The sequence below is a fragment of the Ambystoma mexicanum genome, chromosome 6p (genome assembly GCF_040938575.1).
Source record: "Ambystoma mexicanum isolate Mex_15411 chromosome 6p, UKY_AmexF1_1, whole genome shotgun sequence".
NCBI classification, from domain to species: Eukaryota; Metazoa; Chordata; class Amphibia; order Caudata; family Ambystomatidae; genus Ambystoma; species Ambystoma mexicanum.
Window position 1 is genome coordinate 1,490,262,637 of NC_090935.1, and position 27,385 is coordinate 1,490,290,021.

The window sequence follows — 27,385 nt, forward strand, 5'->3', positions numbered from 1 at the left end:
GCTTCGGGCAAAGAATTGTAAATTGCACAAATGTCAGGCGTTTTCATGAAAGGTATTGAACTGTGATTAATATCAGATCTGTGTGGAGAGGCTTTTTGGCTTCCATGAGACTTCGAGCAAGCAACTGTAAATGATACAAATGTCAGTGGTTTTCAATAAAAACATTGGACTGTGATTCTTATCAGATCTTCTTTGGTTAATTGATTGTTCCCATATCAAGTGCTTCCAGCAAGAGACCGTGGAAGCAAAAGTATTCCTTATTCTTCTGCAAACCTTTGGCGGGACAAAAATCCCTTTAATGAGAAAAGGGATCAGATTGGAGAAGGGGAATATAAAATCACACAGCATATGAATTGCAGTGTTTTATGATATCCTGCATCCCCATGGCAGACTGATGGAGGGGGTGTTCGGAAATCTTCTGGACCACGGCCACTTGGTAACCCCACCCACCCACATATCCCTACAGCCATACAAACAGGTTGAACTGAAAACAGAGCAAAATGGCCCACACTCCAACAGCTCTCTTCCTGTATTGGCCAGTGATCTTCTTTGTAGCCCCGCCCTGCCTATCCCTGTCCAAGAGCGCCAGCACCAGTTCTCATTGTTAGGGATATTTCTCACAGAAGTGTTAAATTCCCTCTACCTTAGAGCCCTCGAGCTCTTTTGCTATATTTCGAACTTTTCATTTTCAGTGCGTTTTACTTTTGTGTTCTTTGGTTATGGAGTTTTAACACAACTCTATAAGCATCATCTTTTAACTGTGGGTCACACAGTACCCTCAGTGCAGTGGCACAGGGGTGTCTTTCCGACTCCCCAAGGTTTAAATACCTTCTCTGGGACTAACTACTGTCTCCCAGAGCATGTAAAGTTAAATTGACTTTACTAGTCTCTTTAAATTTACAGACCCAACACACACTATCTTCCTATAGAGTGCTGGAGGGGTTGCCTAGCAACCCCTGAGTCAAAACACTCATGTAACAGTCAAATGTTACCCTTTCCTACTTGAAATGGCTGGTGGCAGACCGCAAACAACGGTAGCTATAAATCTGGTCAGCCATGTTTTTCAATATGGCGCCCAAGACCTATCTGTAAAAACAGACTCCGGTCAACTTTTTCGCTATTTCTTTTTGGAAAGGTCCTACTTGTGTTTAACTCTGTGCGCCAAACCAGGTTTGGTCCCTTTGTTCGTTGGCAGGCTTCAGTGCTGAAGCCCTCCTCTAGCGCCTGAGTGTCTGGGGTGGACAGGATGGGAGGGAGGTGCCCGAAACTCCCTGTGCTTAGTCTCCTAGGAGACCTGAAGGTACTCTGGCGTGATTGGCCGAACCCTGCTATGTGAGTGACAGCCAGGCTGAAATGAATGGGGTAAAACTGTTTAAAAGCAGGTATCTGGGACTTGGAAAGCAGAGTCGACCACTGGAATGAAAGAACTGAAGACGAGCTGAAGGAAGACGACTGCTGCAACTCCTGGACGACCGGTGAAGCCCTGATGCAGGTCCGAATTGCCTGAAACTCCATCGACAGAGAAGCCCTTCAAGGTTAACTTCTTCCCTTGAGTTTGGTGGGAACAACTGTCATGCACCAGCCATGGAAGTTCTTGCACCGATGGAAATACTACTAACATGGAACTGATAGTTCCAGGTTGATGGTCTAGTTTCTATCCAACATGGCCGCCGGAGCCTATAAACAACAATGCGTAATGGCGCTCGGCGCGTTGTATCAATTTTGTTACGTTCGCTGCAAGTCTCGTTTCCAGAGCGACTGGCTGTTCAGAGCATTTCCTCTGCTTATCCTTCCCTTCTTTCTGCGTTTATTTCACCTTTATTTCCTCACGCTAGGTGCTTACAGGTAAGGTAACGGTTGGTTCTGTTTCGCTGTCCTTTCATACACGTAGCGTTAACCATCCTTTGTGGCTGCCGCTATTTCCATTTAAGTGTCTATATCAGCTACCCTTCTCAGCCTCTCCAGTTCTATATATTACCGCCTTACTGAGTATCGTGAGTCTTTCTACTTTATTCTATTTCTTTCTTCATTCTGTCCGTTGGTTTTCCTACCTCCCTCTTCCTATACCGGTGTTCCGGTTCCTTCCCGTTTTGTTGAAACTACTGGAGCCAGTTGGATATCTACAGCTCTGCCCTCCAGTATAGTATCGGAAGAATCTTTGGACACTTTCCTGGTATCCTACCTCAAGGCCAATTGGGAGATACTCTCAAGCCTTCACCACATCTGAAGACGGATTGCAAACATCTATCAGGGTTTTTTTACCTTTGGGCTTTTTCCCAGCATGAAGGGCGTGCTCCTCGAGTATCCCCAATATCTGTAAAACATCCAGATCAAGGTGGCCACCGAGGGAGCATGTCCTTACTTACGTCAGAAAAAAGAGAAAAGGCCAGTGGAAAGCATAAGGACCAAGAAGAAGAAGGAAGCAGTAAAATTGGAGGAGACACAGGAAGAATCAGGTGAGGAGGAGATAGGGGAAGAGGAGCCAAGTATTGACAACAACCAACTCACAATCCACCTGGACACCGTCCCCATACTGGTCGAATTTTCTTCAGAGTGCTGTTGAAAACCGGATAGCCAGTGGGAAGGAAACCAGTTTGTGGACTTTAAGGGACTCACACCTTAAACCAGCGTTTTGCCAACCTTGTGGCCTCTTCAATAGGCAGTTCAGGAACCTCCCGACGTCCTCCTTCTTGTCCCCATGACTGAAGCTCAGGAACAGCAAGATCTGCTCGAACTGCCAGGAACAACTGTCTTAGCTACAGCTCTTCTTCACTTTAAAGGTACTGTGCAAACGCGGTCCGGAAATCTTTTCGGCCACAGTGAAAGTTTGTGAAACTTTCCCGACTTCGAAGGCTTGTCCTTCAGATTCCTTTTCACGACGCTTAATACATTTTATTTCATTTGAAGGCAACACATACATTCCAAATCTCATGAAGCTTATTTTGACCTTCTTACATGGGAATTTATTTAGACTTCCATTTCTCCTGGAGTTCTTTTCGGAGATAATACATGCACATGAAGGGCCACATTACGAGTGCGGCGGTAAGGGGTTAACGGCGCCGGTAAGGATTCCATTCAGAGGTCCCTTAGCGGGTCCCACTAAGGCCGGCTGGTAAAACCAGCCGCCCTTAGCGGGAGCTGCTAAGGGACCAGGGAGCTAATAACCGGCCTGTTATTTACGGGCCCGTTATAAGCTTTCTCCCCACTCCCATTGAGCCCTATGGGGGCTCGAATGGGAATGGGGAAGGGTATTTTGAATGAGGACTTACCGGTCCTCCAAGGTTGGAATGACCCGGTAAGTCCCCATTCAAAGAACCCGGACACGAGTTTGGAGGCAGCCATGGCGCTAATAGCACCATGGCTACCTCCAAACTTGTAATGACCCCCAAAGCCTTGTCTTAGAAATTATGAATCGATTTTTTTCCCAATCCATACCACTAAGTATTTTTTTCACCTTATTCGGATTGGTTTCATCATTTCCATTGACACACCTATTTCCTCCAATACATTGTCACAATCCTCTCTTAAGTTCGTAATATACCCCTCCGTGTCATTCATTCGGAGTTGTTGATAGAGAGTTCCCTCTCTTGAGATTTCGCACTTACACAAGAGGTATCATTTCTTCCAATGAATCAGACTTACGATAGATTGTAGTCCCACTTCATACCTTATTACCTTTAGCGGCACCCATTTAGGGATGAAATATAGTATAGATCTCAATATCATACTTTCCACTGCTCTATATTCCACTTCCACATTTTTAGGCCAGAATTCTAACCCATATAGAATGGATGGGAGCACCTTTATAAAATTCTCTACAGGGTGTAAGAGAAAACTTTCCAAATGTACAGTCTACCCGCTTCAATTAATTTAACATTCACCTTGCTTTTGATTGTAAGTAATATATATATAAGGTTTTACTATATTTCGCCAATATGGGATGTCCCAAAAATTGAAAGTTCTCTTTCACTGCCAGGATACTATTTTCCCAGTTCCAAGTAAACTTGCGCTGCACCCTCTCATTCCCTTTCGCTATCTTCATATAACCGTTTTAGCAGGATTGATTTCTTATTCCATTGCTGACATATAGTTCCCAAAGGCTTCTATTAGTCCCTGCAGACTCACCTGAGTGGCGTCTATTTAAAGAAAATCATCGGTATATGCTGCCCAGTTTACTTTAAGTCTACCAATTTTGGGTGACACAAGGGTTAATTTCCAGCACCCCCTCAACGTCAGCAATGTACAAATTATACAAGGTGGGCCCCAATATATATACATCCTTGTCTTATTCCCCTATCCGTTTTACACTCTTTAGTTAATAGTCCTTCATGATTTAATCTTATTTGAATTTTGGAGTCATTATGTAAGTAGATAATCATGCTCGGTAAACCTTTCGGGATTCCGTAATTATCCAATTTCTTCCATAAGACATTTCTGTTCGCTGAGTCAAAAGCCTTGCTGAGGTCCATTGACACCACATATTTTGAGAATTTACTAGATGTCCAAGCCTGCTTCTGCAAACAGCTCAACAAAAGTCCCCCACAATCCATACCAATCCCTTTTCTGAATGCTATTTGTCTGTAATCCATAATGTTGTTATTTTCAATCCATTCATTTATCCTGTCTAATGCTAATGAGGCAAACATTTTCGAATCTGCATCCATAATACAAATTGTTCTGTAATTCAAGGGTAACAATCTAGACCTTTTCTTAAAGATTTGAGACCATCTATGATCTTGTTCATGAGTCTGGAATATTATGTGTATGTATAATATCATTGAATTCAAGGCATAGTATCTTTGCCCACAACCCTGATGTATATTTTAACAGTTAATTTGTTAATTTGTTGGGGCCAGGTGCCCTTGATGGATTGGATTGCTTAATTTCTGCTTCAATCTGGTCTACAGACAATTCAAGATCCCATTCTAGTACTAGATCCTCATTGTAGGAACTTAATTGCTTACTCTTAAAGTTCTCTCTTATGTATTGCATCCAAGTATCCTCTGCAATCGAATTACTCGGGCACAGAGCATTTTGTTCTCCGGATTTGTTAATTAGCTCCCAAAAGGCCCTTGATTTTTTCCTTTGGATACAATCTAACATCCTTTCAGCATCCGCCTGTAGCACTCGTGCATGTTCATACTTTAACCAATTTTTAAACTTTTGTTTTAGGAGCCTTATCATTTCAACTTTGCCCACTCCTATATCATTTAATCTCCTTATTTTCCTTATCTCCCTATGCAAGGCATTTTTTTCTCTTATTTCTACATTAAAGACATGTTTATTATTTTTCTTTAGATTTTGTTTATTTTCCTCCAACTCTGTTAATTTCTCAAGCCTTGATTGTAAAAATACAGGAGATCCCTTTGCCGAGTATTTAACAACTTTGTCTTCAAATGTACAAGATTCAAACTCTTTTAACATTAACGTGTTAAAGCTACTCACTTTCTTACCAGTCCACCCAACACGATTGCCTTTGGTGTTAAGGCTTAAGTTCCTTAAATTCTTGTGTCCCTCCTCCACCATCGTTTAGCCCAAGTCATCTTATTCAAAAGTTCCCCATGCCAATAATAATAGCATGGCATGGTCACTTGCATCAGATTCTTTAACATTGTACCTTCTTATTTTTGAGAACACATAACCGTCGTAAATATAAAATCTATTTCTGAGGAAGATCCTCTTGCTATCCAAGTAGGCTTGTTGTTCTGAAGACACTTAAGGCTCCAATTCTTTGGCCAGTTAAGCCACATCCCTCCTTCCATTTTCTTTATATTCCTCTTATTTACCAGCTGTGGTCTACCATAAAACAATCCATTCTACCTCCTTGCTCTAAATTACAACTTGCATTTAGATCCCCTACCAGGATTACTTCCCCCTCTTCATGTTGCAAAAACCATTCCTCCAGTTTCTGATTTAATTTCCCTAACAGCTTATCCAGGTTCACTTCTGGTGTCCTGTATACATTTACAAGTAAGATAGCCTCCATTTCCTCCACCCCTTTCACTTGCCACCCTGAGCCCAGAATGTTATTATTTATTCTCCATTCCCCACATCTTACTAGTCCCTTCCCCATTTTACAAATGTGGTAATGCCTCCCTTTGGTCTTTCTAATGCTCCCTGGATTGCATTTGTACTGGCCAAATTGTAACCGTCCCATGTCAGATTGGAAGTTTACCATGTCTCTTGTAGTAACACTATATCATTCAGTTTTATTTCAGCACATATATTTCTATTGGCTAGAAGATGTTTGTTCCCCCTGGAGTTCCAGCTTAGGACCTTCCATACCCCAGTAGGTCTAAAGGGGTTGACTCAAAGCTCTTAATTGAGCAATTGAGTCTTTTAGTGCCTGGGCTAACCATCTTAACTTTGGAACTTCCATTCCATTCATTTTTTCTATTGTCTCTTCTTGGTTTCCTCTGTCTTTCTCTTTATACTGCCTTTCTTCATTCTCCCTTCCCTCTCTCATAAAACTCACCTTATCCCAGATTGAGACATCATATCTGTATTTGTGAAGACTTTCTGCTTCCTTCATTATAATATTTCTCACCAATGGAGAGAATATTACTAATCTTACATAATCAAACCTCCATGGATATATGTAATCTACTAATTGGATGTCCGTGGAAGAAATTAGCCTAAATTCTAGAATAGCATCAAATAGTTCAAGTATTTTCCTCCTATTTAATGAGTTAGGTAGTCCTTCATCAAACAGATACTGCAAAATCAGGTCTGGTGCTTAGGTGTCTTAATTTCATTTTAGCCAGTGAGTCAATTTCCTTCCCCCTTCCTAGATTGTTCACATAACCCTTCTGTTCAATTCCCTCTTTCTCTTGACTCCTTTCCTTTCTCCACTTCCATCTAGTAATTGCCATTTCCTGGCCTGTTCTTTCCTGACATTTCCTGTCATCCCCTGATTATTTTCTTGGTTTTTTTTCTTTGATTATTTCCCTCACTATGTTCCTCACATTTTCTTCAGTAAATGTTGGGACTCCCTTGTTCCCCTCCTCATCAATAACAACTGCCTTTTTTTCTTCATTTACCAACTGAACTATACTTTTTGCATCCCTCCTCCTAGATTCTAAATTGCCTGAAGCACTCCTTCCTCTGTTATCTACCTCCAAGACACTCTCCTCACTTGATCTTTGTGAAATATAATGTAGCCTTGATAGCTTTCCAAATGAGTGTCCTCAGTTATTAAATATATTAAACAATTTCACCCCTTCTTCCTACTTATTTTCATCACCTTCCCCCGTTTCTCTGGTTGTTTCTGCTTCAAGATATCTTTTAGTCTTCTCTCTGAGCTGATATACTCCCTCAGATTTCCCCTTTCACTCTCCATATCTTTTTCTTTATAAGACTCCTACACATTATTCTCAACCATCTCATCTTCTCCTTTCTTCTCCCTTATTGCCTGCTCTGCATTTAACCCCCTTCTCATATTCACCAAAAACCTTAGTGAGGAAGCCTCTGTTGTTTTCAATTCTACTGCCTTTAGCACCCTTAGTTTTTTTTTCCTTTTTTGTTGCATTTTTAGAGACTACTATGCATAGTGGTTCTTCCACTATCACATCTCTCTTTTTTTCTTCCAATATTTCATCCGGGATCTCTATCACATCCTCCGAACCATTTTTTTCTCCATCTATTAAACCAGCTACTCCTTTTTCTTTCTCTTCTCCTTTCCTAGTTTTTCCCCAATAATTACTCCTTCCTGTTCGCATTCCCCTCCTTTTTTTGCTCTTTCCTTCACACCATCACTATTTAGGATATCCTTTTTCCAATTTTTATTGTCCTGCTCTATTTTCGTTAGCCTTTCCAAAATGCTTTTCATACACAATGATTGATCCTTCAATTCATTCTTTACCCAGGCTTACGTTTCCAGTAATGTGAGCAAAATCAGTTTTCTATCTGATTTTCCACTACTTTCTTCTTCCTCTTCTTCTAAAACCCCTTGCTCTCCTCCCACTCCAAAGTCAATCGGTTTAACAATCCGTGCCATTTGTGTTATAACACCTTTTGAAAAAATCAGAGGCGTATCAGGCATAGAGCTCTCATGTTCTATTTCCTTTAACGCTCCTTCCCCCCTTTCTCATATCCACACAGGGACATCCCCCACTCCCCATCTTCTTCATACAATGATTGTGAATGTCCTGGATTGAACTCTTGTCCCTCCCCGTTCCGACCCTCCATCTCTTCTGCCACCTTAATCATTTCATCATCCAAGCCTGGCAGAAAACCATTGTCTTCCCCCTCCTCTTCTACATTCACTGTTTTTTTAATAGGAGATTGCGGCAGAGGCATAGCTAGAGCCATAGCTAGTGTACTCCTCCTGGCTTTGAACACCAATAGGCCCAACACTATGTCCTTCCTATTACAGATGATTAGATGATATGGTCGCCTTCCTCTCTCCTCATCCCACTAGCTCACTTCAAAATCTGCGGCATCCACGCAGCGTTTTTTGTGGGCTCATGTTTGTGGAGTTTAGATTGGAATCAACCAATTCCCCACATTGAGAGGGATCAATTGGTAATTCCAAAATTACAACCATTATCTCAAGCTTAGCATGACAAAAGATCTGTACATTTTTCGGAATTCTACGTTTCCATTTTTATTTCCTTTTGCAATCTATCACCCAATATAGCACCTCAGCTATGTATCAACTATGTTCAAATTGCAGTACTAACTGTTACACAATCTCAGCGGCTTTGCCGACAGTATTACCCAACTATACCGCTAAACGGTAAAAATGGTTGGGACCAGACGGTAAAAATGTGCGCAACGTGATAAAGCGGCCATAGGCACACTAATCTTTTATATATAATATTTGCTCCTTTTGTCATAATAATCATAACATAGTCAAAACATACATATTCAGTACATTTGCATTGATTAAATATCACACAGTGCTAAATCTCCTATATATCTTAACAGAACTCGTAACACGTAACACACAACACCAAGCTGGAAACATGTCAGTATTAATCTCACAATCTACCTAAAATATGGTTCACTTACAATTAAATAGTGGATGCACCAGTCTCTGTAATCTACTGAACCAATGCACAGCCTACTGCCACCGCTCACATCTCTCCCGAATCAACACAGCTCAGCTTGCGGCACCCTCCCAACACAAAGCAGCACTGTGAAACCGGAAATCGCAACAAAACCGCAAAGGAGCAGAAGACCGAAGCAGCCGATTACCGAGACCTAGACAAACACCCACAATGCCAACAAGACTCCATCGTGCCAGAAGCCCCCTCACCAGCATACACAATCCTGCCAGTATATCAAAGAATAGCCGAGAGTACAACAGAAAACCCACACTCCCACTGTCAAAGAGCAGGAAAGATCCCACAAATCAGTGACACGCAGGAACCGAGTCACCACTCGAGACCGCTCCAGCACCACGCACTAGGCCAACGAGCCGCTCAAGAACGGCAACGGGCGCAAAGAACTGGTACACTGCACCGGTACAGTTTCTGTAAGTACCCTGACAGTTCAATAATTAACACCCTCACGCACTCTAGCTCTATAGTGTTTTTTTTTTGTTTTTGTTTGGGGGGGAAATACGATTACTCCACTCCCATATTACTAAACTAGAACCCCAGAGTAAGTAAGAAAGTGTTACAGTGCTTACCGGAGCTGAGAGCACTAAAAACACAAAACACAAAATACCTCCCCCGTTAAGCTAAGGACAGCTCCATTAATGAGATAGGGTCTTCAATTTATATACACATTTAGGTTAGCAGTTAGCATCCAGTCCAGCTTGTCCAAATCGCTTCTCCTTAGAGCAGGATTTGACAGGAAGGCTTGTCTTGCAATGTCTGGTGTATATTGTAGATCACTCCCACGACCCACAGAAACACAATAACACTCTGCCACACTCCGCCCGCTCCGCTAGGACTGGGGTTTTTGAAGGGTTACACCCACCATAACATTTGTACATCCATTATTTTATACTTTATCCTTCATAGGTAACAATTGTAAGTCTTTTGTAAGACTCTTTCCTCACAGACAAAAAATGAGGTAGTAGACACTCTTGCTTTAACCAGCTTTCGACGTTAGAAGCATCGGTAGAATGTTACCATGGATGCTGTTGCTTGTCATAGAGAGAGATATCTCAGAAATCTACAGGCATGAAAGGTTGCCAATTGCCCTCCTAATTAATTCTTTCAATTCCTAATTGGAGCTTATGAACAGCACTTTTCGGCATTCTTTAAGTGGCTCCTTCCACATTCTGAAAGGTAAGACACTGACGAATGGCAGGAATGTACAATGAACTGGCGTATGGAGGCTCCCAAAGGTATAGCACTTCTGGTCAGTGATTTAAATCCAACATGCTTAATCCCAGAAGGGGCGGGGGAAATCGGCGACATTCTACCAGACCCAAGTGCGTCCAATTTAAAAATCATGGCAGGATGTGAGTGGATTACATCTCTTACAGTGGGTTTATGCATTCTGAATGGCAAGAGCAAAGGGGCAGTGAAGGGGCAATGTACATGGGATTGTGTAAAGAATGAATCTACCTTGAACTATTGTTTTGTCGACCATGTAAATACAAAACAGGATGACCACTTGTGTTACTACAAATTACAGAGGGGGGGGGGGCAGAATTACCATGAGTGAGTTCAGGCCATGATATCTTCCACCCTCACAATCAAAAGGTATGGGGGTGTCCAGGGAGGGGCTAGATGGTGCTTACATTTCGGTGAAGACCAGAGTAAATCTAAACAGGATGACCACTTGTGTTAGTGTTAATTAACCCCAGGGAGGCAGGGGATGCGAATTACTATAGGTGCATTCAGGACATATCATCTTGCACCCCCACAATCTAAAGGTATGGGGGTATCCAGGGATGGACTAGATAGTGCCTCTACTTCGGTTAGGACCAGAGTAAATCTGAAACTGGATGACCACTCTTGTCAGTGTGAGTTAACCCCCAGGAGACAGGGGATGCAAATTACCATGGGTGTTTTCAGGCCATATCTTGCAGCCCCATAACCAAAAGGTATGGGGTGTCCAGGGAGGGGCTAGATGGTGCATATACATTGGATGGGACCACAGAAAATCGAAAACAGGATGACCACTTGTGTCAGTTTGAATTACCCCGAAAGAAACAGGGGTTGCGAATTACCAAAATGCGATGAGGCCATGATATTTTGCACCCCCACCATCAAAATTCATGGGGGTGTCCACGCAGGAGCTAGATGGTACCTATACAATGGTTGGGACCAGAGTAAATATAAAACAGGATGACCACTTGCTTCAGTGTGAATTAACCCCAGGGAGGCAAGGGATGCGAATTACCATAGATGCGTTCACGCCACAATATCTTGCACACCCATAATCAAAAAGTAGGGGGTGTCCAGGGTGGGGCTAGATGATGCCTATAAATTGGTTGGGACCAGAGTAAATCTGAAACACGATGACCACTTGTGTTAGTGTGAATTACCCAAATAGAAATAGGCGATACAAATTACCAAAGGTGCAATCAGGCCATGATATCTTGTACCCCACAAATCAAAAGGTATGGGGGTGTCCAGGGAGGGGCTAGTTAGTGTCTCTACATTGGTTTATATGGTTACATAGAACTGGATTACCACTTGTGTCAGTTTGAATTACCACCAGAGAAACGGCCATTGCGAATTACCATAGGTGCGATGAGTTCATGATATTATGCACCCCCACAATCAAAAAGGTATGGGGTTGTCCAGGGAGGAGCTAGATGGTGCTGATACAGTGGTTGGGACCTGGGTAAATATTCAGACCATGATATCTTGCACTGATACAATCAAGAGGTATGGGTGTGAAGGGAGGGGCTAGTTGGTGCCTGTACATTGGTTGGGAAAAGTGTAAATATAAAACAGGATGACCACTTGTGTTAGTGTGAATTTCCACAACAGAAACAGGGGATGCAAATTACCATAGATGCATTCACACCACAATATCTTGCACCCCACAATCAAAAGGTATAAGGGTGTCAAGGGAGGGGTTAGATGATGCCTCTATGTTGGTTGGAACCACATTAAACATAAAACAGGGTGACCTCTTGTGTTAGTGTGAGTTAACCCCAGGGAGACAGGGGATGCATATTTATATAGGTGTGTTCAGCCCATGAAATCTTGCACCCCCACAATCAAAAGGTATAGGGGTGTCTCGGGAGGTCCATATGGTGCCTGTACATTGGTTGGGATCAGAGTAAACACAAAGCAGGATGACCACATGTTTCAGTGTAAATTAACCACAGTAAGGCAAGTGATTCAAACTACCATAGGTGTGATCAGACCATGATATCTTGCACCCCCACAATCAAAAGCTATGGAGGTATTCAGGGAGGGGCCAGATGGTGTCCTTACATCGGTTCGGACTAGAGTAAACATAAACAGGATGACCACTTGTGTCAGTGTCAGTTAACCACAGAAAAACAGGTTATGTGAATTAACATTGGTGCGTTCATGCCATATCATGCACCCCCACAATCAAAGGTACGGGGGTGTCCAGGGAGGGGCTAGATGGTGCCTCTACATTGGTTGGGACCAGAGTAAACATAAAACAGGATGATCAGTTGTGTCAGTTTGAATTACCCAAGAGAAACAGGGATTGTGAATTACTATAGCTGTGATGAGGCCATGATATTTTGCAGCCCCACAAACAAAAGTCATGGTGGTGTTCAGGGAGGGGCTAGATGGTGACTATACATCACATGGGATCAGTGTAACTATAAAATAGGATGACCACTTGTGTTAGTGTGAATCACCCCAAAAGAAACAGGATGCACATTACCATAGGTGCATTTAGGCCATGATATCTTTCACACCCACAATCAGAAGGTATGGGGGGGTTCCCAGGAGGGGCTAGGTGGTGCCTCTACATTGGTTGGGACCAGATTCAACATGAAACAGATTGACCACTTGTATCAGTGTGAGATACTGACAGAAAAACAGGGGATGCAAATTACATTAGGTGCATTCAGGCCATGATATCTTGCATCCCTTCATTAAAAAGATATGGGGGTGTCCAGGGAGGGGCTAGATGGTGCATATACATTGGTTGGGACCAAAGTAAATATAAAACAACATGAACACTTGTGTCAGTATGAATTAACCCCAGGGAGGCAGGGGATTCGAATTACCATAGGTGCATTCAGGCCATGAGAACTTGCACACCCACAATCAAAATGTCAGGGCAGTGTCCAGAGTGGGGCTAGATGGTGCCTATAAATTGGTTTGGACCAGAGTAAATATAAAACAGGATGACCACTTGTGTTAATACAAATTACAGAAGAGGCGGAGAGGGGCAGAATTACCATGAGTGCATTCCGGCCCTGATATATTGCACCCCCACAATCTACCTGTACAGGGGTGTCCAGGAAGGGGCTAGATGGTGCTTGCACATCGGTTAGGACCAGAGTAGATATAAACGAGGATGACCACTTGTGTTAATGTGAATTACCCCGAGAAAAACAGGGGATGCAAATTAACATAGGTGTGTTCAGGCCATGATATCTTGCACCCCCACAATCAAAAGGTCAGGGGGGTGTCCAGAGTGGGGCTAGATGGTACCTATAAATTGGTTGGGACCAGACTAAATACAAAACAGAATAAACACTTCTGTTACTGCAAATTGCAGAGAGACAGGGTTGCAGAATGACCATGAATGTGTTCAGGCCTTGATATCGTGCACCCCCACAATCAAATGGTATGGGGGTGTCCAGGTACATTGGTTAGGACCAGAGTAAATATTACAGGGTAAGACTGTTTGTGTTACTGTGCATTAACCCAAGGGAGGCAGGGGATGCAAATTAACATTGGTACGTTTAGGCCATGATATATTGCTCCCCCACAATCAAAAGGTATGGAGTGTCCAAGAAAGGGCTAGATTGTGTCTCTACATTGGTTGGGACCACATTAAACATAACAGAGGATGATCACTTGTGTCAGTTTGAATTACCCCCAGAGAAACACTGGTTGATAATTACCACAGGTGCGATGAGCCCATGATATTTTTCACCACCAGAATCAAAGGTCATTGGGGTGTCCAGGGAGGAGCTAGATGGTGTCTATATTTTGGTAGGGAACAGAGTAAATATAAAAGAGGATGACCACTTGTGTTACTGCAAATTACAGAGAGACAGGGTGGGCGAATTATCATGAGTGCGTCCAGGCCACGATATCTTGCACCCCCACAATCAAATGGTATGGCGGTGTCCAGGGAGGGGCTAGATGGTGCTTGCACATCAGTTAGAACAAGAGCAAATATCAAAGAGGATGACCGCTTGTGTTCATGTGAATTACCCCAGAAAAACAGGGGATGCAAATTAACATAGGTGCGTTCAGGTCATAATATCTTGCACCCCCACAATCAAAATGGTAAAGTGGTGTCCAGGGAGGGGCTAGATGGTGCCCATACAATGGTTGGGACCAGAGTAAATACAAAACAGGATGACCACTTGTTTTAGTGTGAATTACCCCCAGAAAAACACGGGATGCGTATTACCATCGGTGCTATCAGGTCATGATATCTTGGCTAGACCATCCGCGATCATCCCCAACTCGACCAAATTGTTGCCTAACAAAATGTTTGCAGGCACGTTGTCCTGGACCAGGACCGGAAGCTTTGCTGTCTTGTCTCCAATTTTGATGTGGACTAAGGCTACAGGCGATAATTTGGGAGGCCCACCAGCTAACCTGGTAGTTCTCAGAGCAGCACCTACATAGTCCTCTGGTTTGAGCAGCGTCCTGTCCACCACTGTCATGCTTGCCCCAGTGTCTTTCAAACCGGTAGAAGGCTCGCCATTCAAGAGGACACTTCTCAAAAACCTAAGAGTGTTCTGTGGAATAGTTGCCAGTACTTCTGCATACTGGTCACAGGCCCCAAGAGACACTAAGGAAATCTCTACAGGAGCACCAAATGTGATCCCTGTAGAGGAGGGGAGGGCAGTGGCCTCCACCTCAGGTACGGAGTAGGGGTAGGTCAGACTGACAGCCTGGACTCCAAGTACCTTACCCTTACACTTGGGGTCACCCCTTCTGTGATCCAGAGCCCCACAATCCCAACAAGTGCCAGGAGTGCGGGGTGCAGTACTGGAACCACTGGGACCCTGCTTTTCAGCAGGTGGACCACTACGCTTACTCCCAACCACAACAGACGTATCCCCACTAGGTTTTTGGGTCTTAGGAGAGGAAGGTTTTGGTTTACCCGACTCTGATTGCTTTTGGGACTCCTCAGCTTTCTGAGAGGTGCCCTTTTCTTTGTCCTTGTCCTTCCCACTGGAGTCCTTAGGGGACACCCATTAGGGTACCCACTTGTCAGCCAACCTAGCCAGCTTAAAGGGATCCAAAACGTTCTGGTCAGAAACATACTGACACAGCTTGGTGAACAGGTTTCATAAGAAGTGCTCAAAAAACAAACGGTGTGACAATTCAACAAATGTTTTCACCTTGTATCCATCAATCCACCCCATCATGTTCATGTGCACAGCACTCACCCAGTCAACCCAAGACACATTCTCTCTTTTCTTAAAATCCCTGAACCTTTTAAGGTATTGGGTAGGTGACTTCATGCACTCATACTGACCCCTTTCTTCCACACTCAGTTTCAGAAAACAGTCACACCCAGTCTGAGGCATCTCTTTTATCAACATCATGAATTGCACAAGCCATCTCAAATGCTTCAATCCATTGGAGGATATAAGAACCCTCCACAAACACACAAACCAAATCTTTCATAAACTTGGTGGCTGGGGACCAGACACTCTCAACTGGTTTCGCTGAAGTCTCCACTATAGCTTTCTCTAACTGGATTTGCCAACATTCAGTGTCCTTGTCTTTGAGTTCAAGAACCCTGTTCTTGAGTTCCACTTTCTGTGCCTACTCCTATTTCTTAAGCTCAGCACCTATTTCCAACTTGTGGTATTCAATGGCCAATTTCATCCTTAATAACTCAGGTTCCAAGGAATTGGTGGAGGTCGGAATAGAGGCAACAGGAATGGTGACATTCCCAGAAACAGATTCAGCACCAACCCCAGGGGCAGAGTCCTCATTGGTTGCATCCCTCACTTTAAGAGTTTCACCATCAGTCTGGTAGTCCACCCGGGCAGCTATCAGCGCAGCCCTAGACTTATCCATGAAGTCTAACTCCCTGGCTTCACAAGCACTCTGGAGAGCCTCTAAGCTCATCCTAGTCAATTTACCATTCGCAATAGATTCCATTGCTTGTAATGCAGTTATCTTGTACACAACTAAACCTCAATTTAACAAAGTTCAGATATGTTGTAAGTGGCATGGTTATACACTGATTCTTAAAACCACAAGCATCCCACTACTGCCACCAGTGAAAGGACTGGAGAGGGGTGTCTGTACTCCTACTCTCTATATGGTAGAGGAGAGGCACAGAGGACCCCAGCCAAGATTCTCTATTTGGTAAACGTGGGTGAGCAACCAAGGCCTAGCTTCTCAGGAGGTGATGCGGGCTGGTTCTTTAGTACAGTGTAGTCCCCAAGCACCCACAAAGGAATGTCCACAGACTGTATTAGTTAAAACACAGTCTTTATATAATTAATGTTCAAGGTTATGTACAATATCATGATAACTCACTTTGTGCTCGGTTATCTACAATTGCAAATCTATACAGTTCTACGTGGTACCACAATCACTATTCGATCTCTTTAAAGTGCTTCAACTGTACGGTTAAATGTCACACAAATCAGTTTGTAAAGGAAACCAACAAGAGATATAAGAGGAAAGCAGTTGGTTAAGACAATTGGCAGAATACTGGCCCCTACCATCTAGATACAGTTCTGTGTGGAGATCCCCTCACCTGGGCAACCTGTAGAATAAAGATATATCCCAAGACAGCCCTTCTTGAGTGCCCTCCCTTTAAGGCAGGAGCCACAGGTCGTCGAACGTCCGGCGATGAACAGGGTAAATTACGGTGGTGAAGTGGCAGTTTCGTTCCTAGCGGTGCTCGTCGGCAGCGAAGACATCCTGCAAGGAAGAGGCGTGTGGGGCATCTCGGTGTCTATAGTTCAGGACCGCAAAGAGTTTGAAGAACTGTGGCCCAGCAAGGGCATCAAGCCATCTGGTGTCTCTGTGGTCTTTAGGTGGTGGGAAATCCACTGGCGGATGCTCCTCGGCGCGTCGGCGGCCTCGACTTTCTCCGGCGGGACAAAATGATTGACGGTGCAGACGAGAACATCCTTGGATCAAATGTTCTTAGTCAACGGGAGCACTGCGGCTCCGGTCGGCGACAGTGGTCGTCGACGGTGACGGACAACAGTCCAGGCGCTTCTCCTTGGGATTCCCCGGCAGTCCCCGTATCCGGTCGGCAGCCTTTCGTAGGTCTGTCAACAAGGGAGCATTGGCAAAGATCAGCTGGTGCACGATGGTCCCTCGTAGCTCGGGGAGAGGTCTCTTTACTAGGTCCTCCCTTGGATCAGTTCTTGGAGTCACAACTGCTTTCAGATCGGCGAAGTAGAGCAACAGCAATTCTTCTCTTCCAGCAGGGCTTCAAGGTCAAGCTTTGGTTTCAACTCCAGTTTCTCTTCAGCTTCTGAAAGATTTCTAGCAGTGTAAGGACCCCATATATACTGTTGATCTCCCATTCATTCTGCTGGGTCACACTCAAGCAACCAATCACTCAGAAGGGCATTCAGCAGTCAGTCAGCCAATCAGGCGCACCGTGCATTCAGGCCATTCTTCTCCATCCAGACACTCACCACAGAATGAGGATTCGGACAAGAACCGCACCATTCAACACTACACACTGCATTCATACCAGTTTCGAGCAGAGTTGTCTCAGTCATTGTGTCAAACACCAGATACCAGACATCCACAACAAGAAGTGTATATTCGTTAAACACTCCATTCACCCAGGTCCCACCCACAGGTGTACCCACAACATACAGTCTTTGGGAAGGCTCCAGCCAGTCTGTTCGGCACTTCCCCACACTACCATATTTGGAACTTCCACCCAACAGCCAGTCAGGAGGAAGGGAAAGAGTCAGGGGTTCCCGGGACTTCTGAAAGAGCAAGGTAACATGCGATGGAAGGCAAGAGGCCATGGGAGCCATCTTGTTTCAATCGGGAATGTACCTATTCCAGTGACAGGACCTGGGCATCCCAAAATGGAGGATGCTCAGGGCACTAGTCATTTCAGCACGGAGCTGCCACCAGCCTGTACCCTGCTCTGTGGGCCACACACAGGTGCCCAAAAACATACACTAGGGGCACATGATTGTACCCCAACCCATGGGTGCCATAAGGGTATCCCATGGGTCTGTACACCAAACCAAAAGAGAGAGCTGAAGGACAGGGATACGGAGGGCCTGTCCTTCCGATGCGTTTCCAGCATCACAGGGTGTCCCGGGAGGGCCCATATGGTGCCTGTACATTGGTTGGATCAGAGTAAACACGAAACAGGATGACCACTTGTTTCAGTATAAATTAACACCTGGGAGGCAAGTGATTCAAATTACCATAGGTGTGTTCAGACCATGATATATTGCACCACCACAATCAAAAGGTATGGAGGGAGGTATTTAGGGAGGGGCTAGATGGTGCCCTTACATCAGCTGGGACTAGAATAAACAAACAGGATGACCACTTGTATCAGTGTAAATTAAACACAGAAAAACAGGTTATGTGATTTACCATAGGTGTGTTCAGGCCATGATATCTTGCACCCCCACAATCTAAAGCTATGGGGTGTCCAGGGAGGTGCTAGATGGTGCCTATACATCAGTTGGGAAAATTATAAATATAAAATAGGATGACCAGTTGTGTTAGTGTGAATTTCTACAACAGAAACAGGGGATACAAATTACCATAGATCCGTTCAGGCCACAATATCTTGCGCCCACACAATCAAAAGGTATGGGGGTGTCAAGGGACGGGTTAGATGATGCCTCTACATTGGTTGAGACCAGATTAAACATAAAACAGGATGACCACTTGTGTCATTGTGAGTTAACCCCCGGGCGACAGGTGATGCATATTACCATAGGTGTGTTCAGGCCTTGATTTCTTGCACCCCCACAATCAAAAGGTATGGGGTGTCCATGGAGGGCTAGGTGGTACATCTACCTCGGTTGGGACCACATTAAACATAAAACAAGATGAACACTTCTGTCAGTGTGAGTTAACCCCAGGGGGGCAGGGGATGCAAATTTCCATAGGTGCATTGAGGACATGGTATCTTGCACCCCCCACAATCAAAAGGTATGCGGGTGTCCCGGGAGAGTCTAGATGGAGCCTCTACATTGGTTGGGAACACATTAAACATAAAACATGATGACCACTTGTGTTAGTGTGAGTTAATCCCAGGGAGGCAGGGGATGAGAATTGCCATAGGTGCGTTCAAGCCATTATATCTTGCACCCCCCACAATCAAAAGGTATGTGGACTAGATGGTGCCTCTACATTGGTAGGGATCAGAGTAAACACAAACATATGACCACTTGTGTCAGTGTAATTTAACCACAGGGAGGCAGGGGATTCACGTTACCAAAGGTGTGTTCAGACCATGATATCTTGCAGCCCCACAATCAAAAGGTATGGCGGTATCCAGGGAGGGGTTAAATGGTGCCCTCAGATCGTGTGTGACTAGAGTAAACATAAACAGGATGACCACTTGTGTCAGTGAGAGTTAGCCATAGTAAGATAGGTTATGTGAATTACCATCGGTGCGTTCCGGCCATGATATATTGCACCCCCACAATTAAAAGGTATGGGGTGTCTAGGGAGGAGCTAGATGGTGCCTATTCTTCGGTTGGGACCAGAGTAAATAGAAAACACTGCTGTTAGTGTGAATTACCCCAAGAGAAATCGGGGATGCAAATTACCATAGGTGTAATAAGGCCATGATATCTTGCACCACCACAATCAGAAGGTGTCCAGGGAGGGGCTAGATGGTGCCTATACATTGGTTGGGACCAGACTGAACATAAAACAGGATGACCACATCTAACAGTGTGAGTTACCCCCCGCGTTATGTTCTAGTCCCTGCCTACTGGTTTTGAAAGGGCTATTCCTGGCACCTTTGCTCCCAATGTCTGGTCCAACTCTTAAGAGGCAATTCTTGATTGAACGGTTTCATAGTAAGCAGACTCGGATCAGTGTGCAATATGCAGTTTAATGTTCACGTCAGCAGAGCAACGGGTTTGCAGTTCAGAGATAGTGTATCCGTCTCCACGTAGCGCACCGCGTTACCCCCGTGCCACTGCCCCTCCCACCCTTAGCCCTGGGACAAGAACTGCACACTTTGTGCAGCCCTGAACCTTACAACGGCATGCATATAAAAATCAGTCACCAGTTCCCTCACTCTAATTGGGAAGCCATATATTATACCATGCAGTATGATAATCGGCTTCCTATGACTGGGGTGAAGGCCCTGAAGCAACGCCCACCTGGTAGCTCTGAGGGCGGGCTGCTGGGTGAGCTTGGCTCCGAAGATTGCCGAACGCCCCTCCTTCATGCTGCCAAGGGGATGTAGGATATCATACAACAGTGGCAAGAAAGGGCCAATGGCAGATACTGTCTGTGCCTTGTTGTGACTTGGGCCACCAATGCCTTAACAGTATGAGTGAAGTGCGGGAGGAGCAGTGCTGCCATGTCGGCTTATTACAAGCTTTTTTTTGCCCAAAGTCAGTTATAATATTTTTAGGTCGCATGTTGCGTTTTTTTTTCTGCGTTTTCCCCTAATTGTGCGCTGTCTGACTTGGCTCCATTCTCAAAAAAGAAAAAAAAATTCACATGAAAGGCAAAAATCCCATCCTCCCATATGGAGTTAAGCACACACACTGTGAGGCTCGGGTTTATTGCCTTTCCAATGTGAAGCCACACGCAGTGTTCTGGACGGGCTCGTTCAGTATGAAAGACCCTTTGAAGATTCATTACCCAGCAAATAGGTACACACTTAAAGGGCATTTATGGCAACACTTTAAAAGTTTAGTCATGATGGAAACATGCAATGGCAATGCCATTAGTTTGGGCTTTTGTGTAGGCATGGGAAAGGCTCCTGCCAGGCACTGCTGTAGTGGTATGAACGGTAACAGATGCAAAATTACGTTCACACAAGCCAAAAATTGTTGGCTTTGCCACTGTTTTTTTTAACAGGACTTCATTGATGGACACAAACAGTGCTTATAACTCTATTGGCTGAAGGCAGACCAGGTTAAGACATTTGTATTACACCAGTAGCATGTACAGCTCAAATTAAGTCTTTAAGACTCAGAAGACTGCTTTGAAAAAACAAAGGCACGCACTTCGAGTGCAAAGTTTGACGTTAAGGCGTGAATAAAAAGAGCTGAAAGAGTTCCAATGAGAAGGTGTTTTATGCAGGCAGGGGCAGGAACTGGAACGGGGATTAGCATGGCAACATTTGAGACATATTCACCGTGTTGGGAGTCAGCTTGTTTTAAGTTTTTTTTGAAAGGGCATTCAGCTTATTTATTCCTTCTGACTTTGCAACAGAGGGGAGGACACATTACCAAAAGCACCAGCGCAAATGTACCCAACTCAGAATTCCATTCTCTCTCGTCATACAGTTGCGTTTGATTTTGGCAAAACCAGGTGTGGCTACACATATGAGCCTCAAAATAACGAGGTTAATGTTGCCTGATTAAGGGCAGAAAACAAACGTATTCAACTATGTTACTGGCCTTTGGACCTCAGAATTAAAACTCGATTGACTCATATGTGGTATGTGAAGGTGAAAACACTAACTGAACATGCATTTGAATACATACTCAAATTGGCTTTCCAGTGTCACAAACTCCGCAAGATCAAAAGCCTCCTGCTCACTTGGCGTCTTGAGTGGAAAGAAACAAATGAAACAGCTTAGATTATTATCATAAACATGTGATATGAAGAACAGGATGAACATTGAATTTGTAGTACAAAAATATAACAATCAGCTTATTGCGCACCAGCATCATTAGACTCTTTCTGCTTCATGTATACCTTTCTGTGGAAAACGAAATGACTGGTACAGGATCACAAATGCCTCGATAAGCGCACATTTTCTCTGCTAAAATTGCAGCAAGCATTTTGACTCATTTTATTTTGAATATGGACCAATATTGTTGAAATCAAGTTTCGTTCGAATTAGTGTTAGTATAAGGTCTTATACCATGATGCTGACTAAACGGAGCCACCCCCTTATTTTTTTTTCACTTTGTTAGCTTGGCTAAACACCAGAATTCAAATGAAAAAGTGGGGATAAAAGTATACAGTTTGTATATTTCAAACACAGTTAAATATACATTTAGGCATGTAGGCTCCCAACAAAAATTTCATTAAAAAAATTAAAATTATGTGAAAGCGGGAAAATAATGCCTTGGAAAAGGGAGGAAGAACTTAATTGGAAGAACACAGGAAATTAATTATCACAAATGAGGGCTCCTAGCAGTTCACAATCTTCAAGGGTTTGCAATGGTTCTAGCTTTTTCAATCTGGATACTTTGAAAAAACGTTCGTTCTTGGCCCCACTTAGAGACCCAGGCTGATAACATTGCCAGAAATGAAGGTGCTACTTCTTCTTTGTTTCAAAATGGCCAGACAGTCCATCACGCAGACATTTTGTATTTGGTGCTACCACTATGGAATCCAGAGACTTCCTTAAGGTAGCACTTTTAGGTGGGTGACAGTGTTCTAATGATTACGGAATCTATAAAACAAAAAGGGGCACCTGGCTTTTCCCTGACCACTACAGTTATTATACAGTATATAAAACACAATTGATCAGGGTGCCTGAAACAGGCAACCATGTAGAAAAATAAATCTGTACACACAATTGTTTCATCACAAAAAAAATCGTAATTTGTATGTACATTCTACAAAAATATCCTTCACCATCATGGTGTAGTGAGTCTCACACCATCCCATAGAAACATACAAATGTGGCACAGTTCAGAACATATAAAACAACATCTCATGATGTATACAGATGAACCTTGTACTGTCAAGGTTTTTCAATGACACAATATACAATACAAATAATGTCTATTTTTTGCCCAATTCTGGCACATTTAAACAAGAACAAGTCGACACAACAGTGTTTCGGCCTATGGTATCCTATTAGCTCCAAATTATGCTGGCCTTCATCAGGGTGGGAGAAGTGAAAGTGTTGCCTCACTGCCTGTGGTGTAGATCTGTAATGAATTGGAAAATGAATGTAATTAATGTTTGTTGTCCAGGGAATTATTTAATTGGGCTCATATGTAGCTGTAAAATGCACCCCGGGGGGGGGGGGGTGAGTCAGGGACCTCTCCAGAATCCGCACTTTATATGTGTGGAACAGAGTCTAAGGAAACTCTAGAGTCTGTATCATGTGTTGACAAGCGCAGAACAAATTTGCCTGTAACCAAAAAACAAATGAATAGTACTTAGAATTGTGTACTATATATTCAGTGAATTGCAGAGTATCTAAGTACATGGTGGACTGCTTACCTCACGAGTTACTAGATTAATAATTCATTTCCGCTGTATCCGCCTCAGTCCTAGCTGGCAAAGAAAAAGAGGCGCCTTGTAACTCTACTGTTGAATTAAAAGCACGTGGTTCACCGTGTAGGAAGAAATGGTTATCAAAGTCTTACCTCAGTCTACCCGAAAAATAGCTAAGGGTGGCGAGGTGTCATGAAGTCAAGGGGATGGGGGTGATGTGTCTGCCCTCTGTTAAAGCCTCTGGTAGACCTAAATATAAATGAGGAGGAAAAAAATACTTAGGAGTGATCGCATGATTATTTTCAGCACTCAATATTGTCAGTGATCTCTAAGTGCTTACCACCATTATTTTCTGTGGCAGGGTCATACTGGTGCCGAACTTCATATAGCAGGGGGCTCACTGTCTGCTCATTCAGATGCGTCTCTAAAGAATCGAAAAATAATGTTTCAAAAACTGTTCTCTCCTAGTTATTGTAAGCAGATTAATGAATACTGCTTCGCTGTATGCTGAATCTTGTACAGCTGCTGGTTTCCAACACTTCTGGCAACGCTGAAGCCTTCCGTGCTGGTTCCTTGGCAATATGTTCACAAATTGCTCCATTACCAGTTATTCGATTATCTTTCCAGGTGGTATTTAATCGTGTAGGACATCTGGAAGAGACTTGTTAGTGGTAAAAGATATACCTCATGGGGTTCCTTGCAGTGGTACTCCTCGTCATACTTCAGCCTTTCCTGATTACCAACTTGCAGGATCTCATACAGGGTTTGTCCATCCGGATTCATTACAGTTGTTTATGGGCTACCTAGAGCTCTGTTAATAGTGGGGATCAGCACTGGGCTCAGCACTCCTTCTGCCACTTTTTGCAGCCTCTTTGATAGTCTGGTAATTGTGAAAAAAAGGCTGTTGTAACAAGCTGACTGAAGGTACGGATGTTGGACATGGGCTAAATCACAACTTCTTTCAAGTTCCCAAGCATGGTCAGGGGGTAGAGAAGCTGATTCAGTGTACTGTGCCACTCCTTGCCTTCTGCCAGCGACCTCTCCCTCTGCTTGCATTGAAGCCTTAACGTTCTGGGAAAGGTGCAATGTCTTCTCTGACTATAGAGAAAGCAGTTTTACTGTGGCCACTCTGAAACCATCTGGTCTTTGGAAGCACGGTCTACTCAGGCAAGGTCTTCCCCATCTTCACAGCCTTCCAGTTAAAAAGACACTCCACATCAGGGGTCCCCTGTACTGGGCATGAACATGTGGGTGGTCCTTCTGATGTTGGTCAGCGCTGCCTCGATTATTGAAGCCTGTTGCATCGGGTTTATTGGAGTTTGGCCACCCTGCCTTTTCTTTGTGGTGCTCTTGGGATCTTGATGGCTATGCCTCTCTTTGTTCTCCAGGGAGAATTGGAATATAATTTCCCATCACTCTTCTCACTTGTGTAACCTTCAGGAGAACTTTGGCCTTCCTCATTGAATGATCTTCATAAATGTCCCCTCCTTGTTTTATTCCCCCTCCTTTCCTTTTGCTGCCAACCTTCACCTGGGCTTCATACTCCTCTCCTTCCCTCACTCTTTACTCCTTCCTTACTTCTGAAATCAACTATCTTCTCTTGTCTTGCTTCTCTCTCACTCTGTCTATTCCCTCTCTCTCGAAGAGTCTATCTTCCTCTTTCATTCAATCTCTCCTGCCCTCTATATCTCTCTCTGAGCTCCAGCATCCTTCCATGTTTAACTCCTCTCCAAGTCTCCAACACACCAATGACTAGATTCTGCTGCGTCTCCAAACTCATTTTCCATGTGCTCCTCCCAGCATTTGTAGGGCTTTGGTTCCTCCCTTAAACCTTTTTTCCCCAGAGCATTTGCACCTGAGTATCTATCTTTGTTATTTGTGAATTACTAATATTCAGTTTGTTACAGCTGTATTTCAGGCAGGAACATGGGACCAAAGGGATGGGTGATCTGAGCCCACAAAGGGTTTGACTGCCATCTTATTTCTGATATGTGGTTACGTGAGTGAGCTAGCTGTCCTCATGCAGTGCCTCTCCAACTACAGCTTACAGTGTCCTCCCCATGCTGCCTGTTCCTATTTTGGATCAGAGCAGGGTTTCTATCTGAAGTTCTGTATTGCGAGACATTGTAAAGTTAAACCTTGTACGATTGTCCTGTTCCTTGATGATTGTGCAAGCCTGTGGCGCCACCTTTACATAGCACACACCGATCTGTGTTCTTTCACTCATGTGTGTTGATTCCTGCTCTTGTGGGTTCAGCCAATATGTCAGATCCCTCTGATCCCGCTTCTGACCCGTTAGGTGGGTCCATTGATGGTGTCCCAATTTAAAGAAAGACTTTCTTAAATATTAAGTCTTGGGTTTTCTTTCTTTCTCAGATCAATTTTCTTTGTATGTCTGGTATTTGTAAAGCACGAACCGAGCTGGGAACATACCCAGGGTTTCAGAGATAGGGTAAGAGTGTTGCAGAGGAGCTGAGCTGGGTTTAAGGAACTCCAATACGACGAAATAGAGTTGAGTGGAGTATTCAGCAATTGGAAAGATGTTGTTTGAAGAATAGCGTCTTCAGGTTCTTCTTGAAGTGCAGGATGGAGGGCAACTCTCATCTGTGTTAGTAACTTGTTCCAGTAGATATGCTGTGTCAAGGAAAGGACTGTTTCTTGTTTTTCGTGCTACCTCTCCATGCCTCAACTAAAATACTAAGGATTCAGTGCACCATACTGTGTCAAAAACCCTGCTTCTGTCCCTTACACTTGTAACTAAAAAGGTAGTGAATCTTCTTGGTGCAGAAGAATGACTCCCTTCTTTTGGACAATGGATCACAGTTGCAATTGTAGGTGGTACCTATACCTGAGGGACTGGCTTCCTTCCTCAGGTCTCAATAACTTTCCAAAGTACAAAAGAAAGTTCCAAGTTGAAATATCAAGCAAGCAGCAAAAGTTCTTAGTTCAATTCAAAAGGGTAATAAAGTTCCAGCTCAAACATCAATATTCTTATGTCCCATAGTTGCTTCTTTACTATTGGGTTGCCGGAGAATGCCTTGGATTCATGTTTTCACAATGCCAGCGGAACAACTCCCTTCCCCTGGCATTCCTTGGCTTTGTTTTCACAATCTCTTGGCTTTTACTTTAACAGTTCACAATTCACAGCGGTAATGACTCGTTCCCCTGGCCTTTCTCTGGCTTCTAATTATAGTTCACAACCGTAGGGGGAATGCCTCTCTTCTCCTGGCTTTTCTCATTCCTGCACTGCCATGAAGAGGATAGTTTGCAAACGTTCCTCTAGGCTTTGGCAGACCTGGTTCACTCTCCTGCCAGATACTTCCATGAGGAAGATGACTGGTAAATGTTCCTCTAGTTTTTGGCAGAATTGTTTGACTCTCCTGCTAGGTATGGCCAGGTACTGGGGCCCTTGAGGCTTCGGCTTCTGTCTTCCCCTGGCTTCTCTGTATCTCTGATGGGCTGTGGCATTCCCACAGAATGTCTCTTCCTTCCGCGTGCACGTCAGGGTTTGCTGCTTGCACCATCCAGGTTCTTCTTGTTCCCGGAACTTCTCCTGGCGAGGCTTCTGTCCTGTTCCTCCTCGCTGAAGCAAACAGGGACGTCTCTGTACCCTTATTTATGCCACACTCACAGGCTTCTTCCTGGTGCTCCACTGAACCGCTTCCTCGCTTGTGGTTCCTCCAGGGAGGGCTTTCCAATAAGGTAAGTCTTTCTTTGTTTTTTATGTCTGAACTAACAATACGACTAGAACGTGTGTGTATGTTCTCTTGAGCACTCCTCATTGCTCTGCATGTCCTCCTTGACCCAGTACATCCTAGGGAGTTCCTTCTACAGTCATCCCTACTCTTCCTCAACCCAGTATCTTTTAGGGAGATTTTTCTAAGGTCACCCCTATTCTTCCTCATCCCAGTATCTTCCAGGTTACTAATGCCACAGAAGTAAATGGA

The 27,385-nt window shown here is 44.0% G+C and overlaps 1 protein-coding gene across 1 annotated transcript in view; it reads right to left on the minus strand.

The window, feature by feature from the left end:
• Window positions 1–27,385, minus strand: part of LOC138511076 (trichohyalin-like) — a 3,831,204-nt gene that overhangs the window by 2,068,208 nt on the left and 1,735,611 nt on the right. Inside the window, exon 17 of the mRNA XM_069626576.1 lies at window positions 21,743–21,804. Coding sequence (XP_069482677.1) covers window positions 21,743–21,804 — 62 coding nt within the window. The remainder of the gene's footprint in view (window positions 1–21,742; window positions 21,805–27,385) is intronic.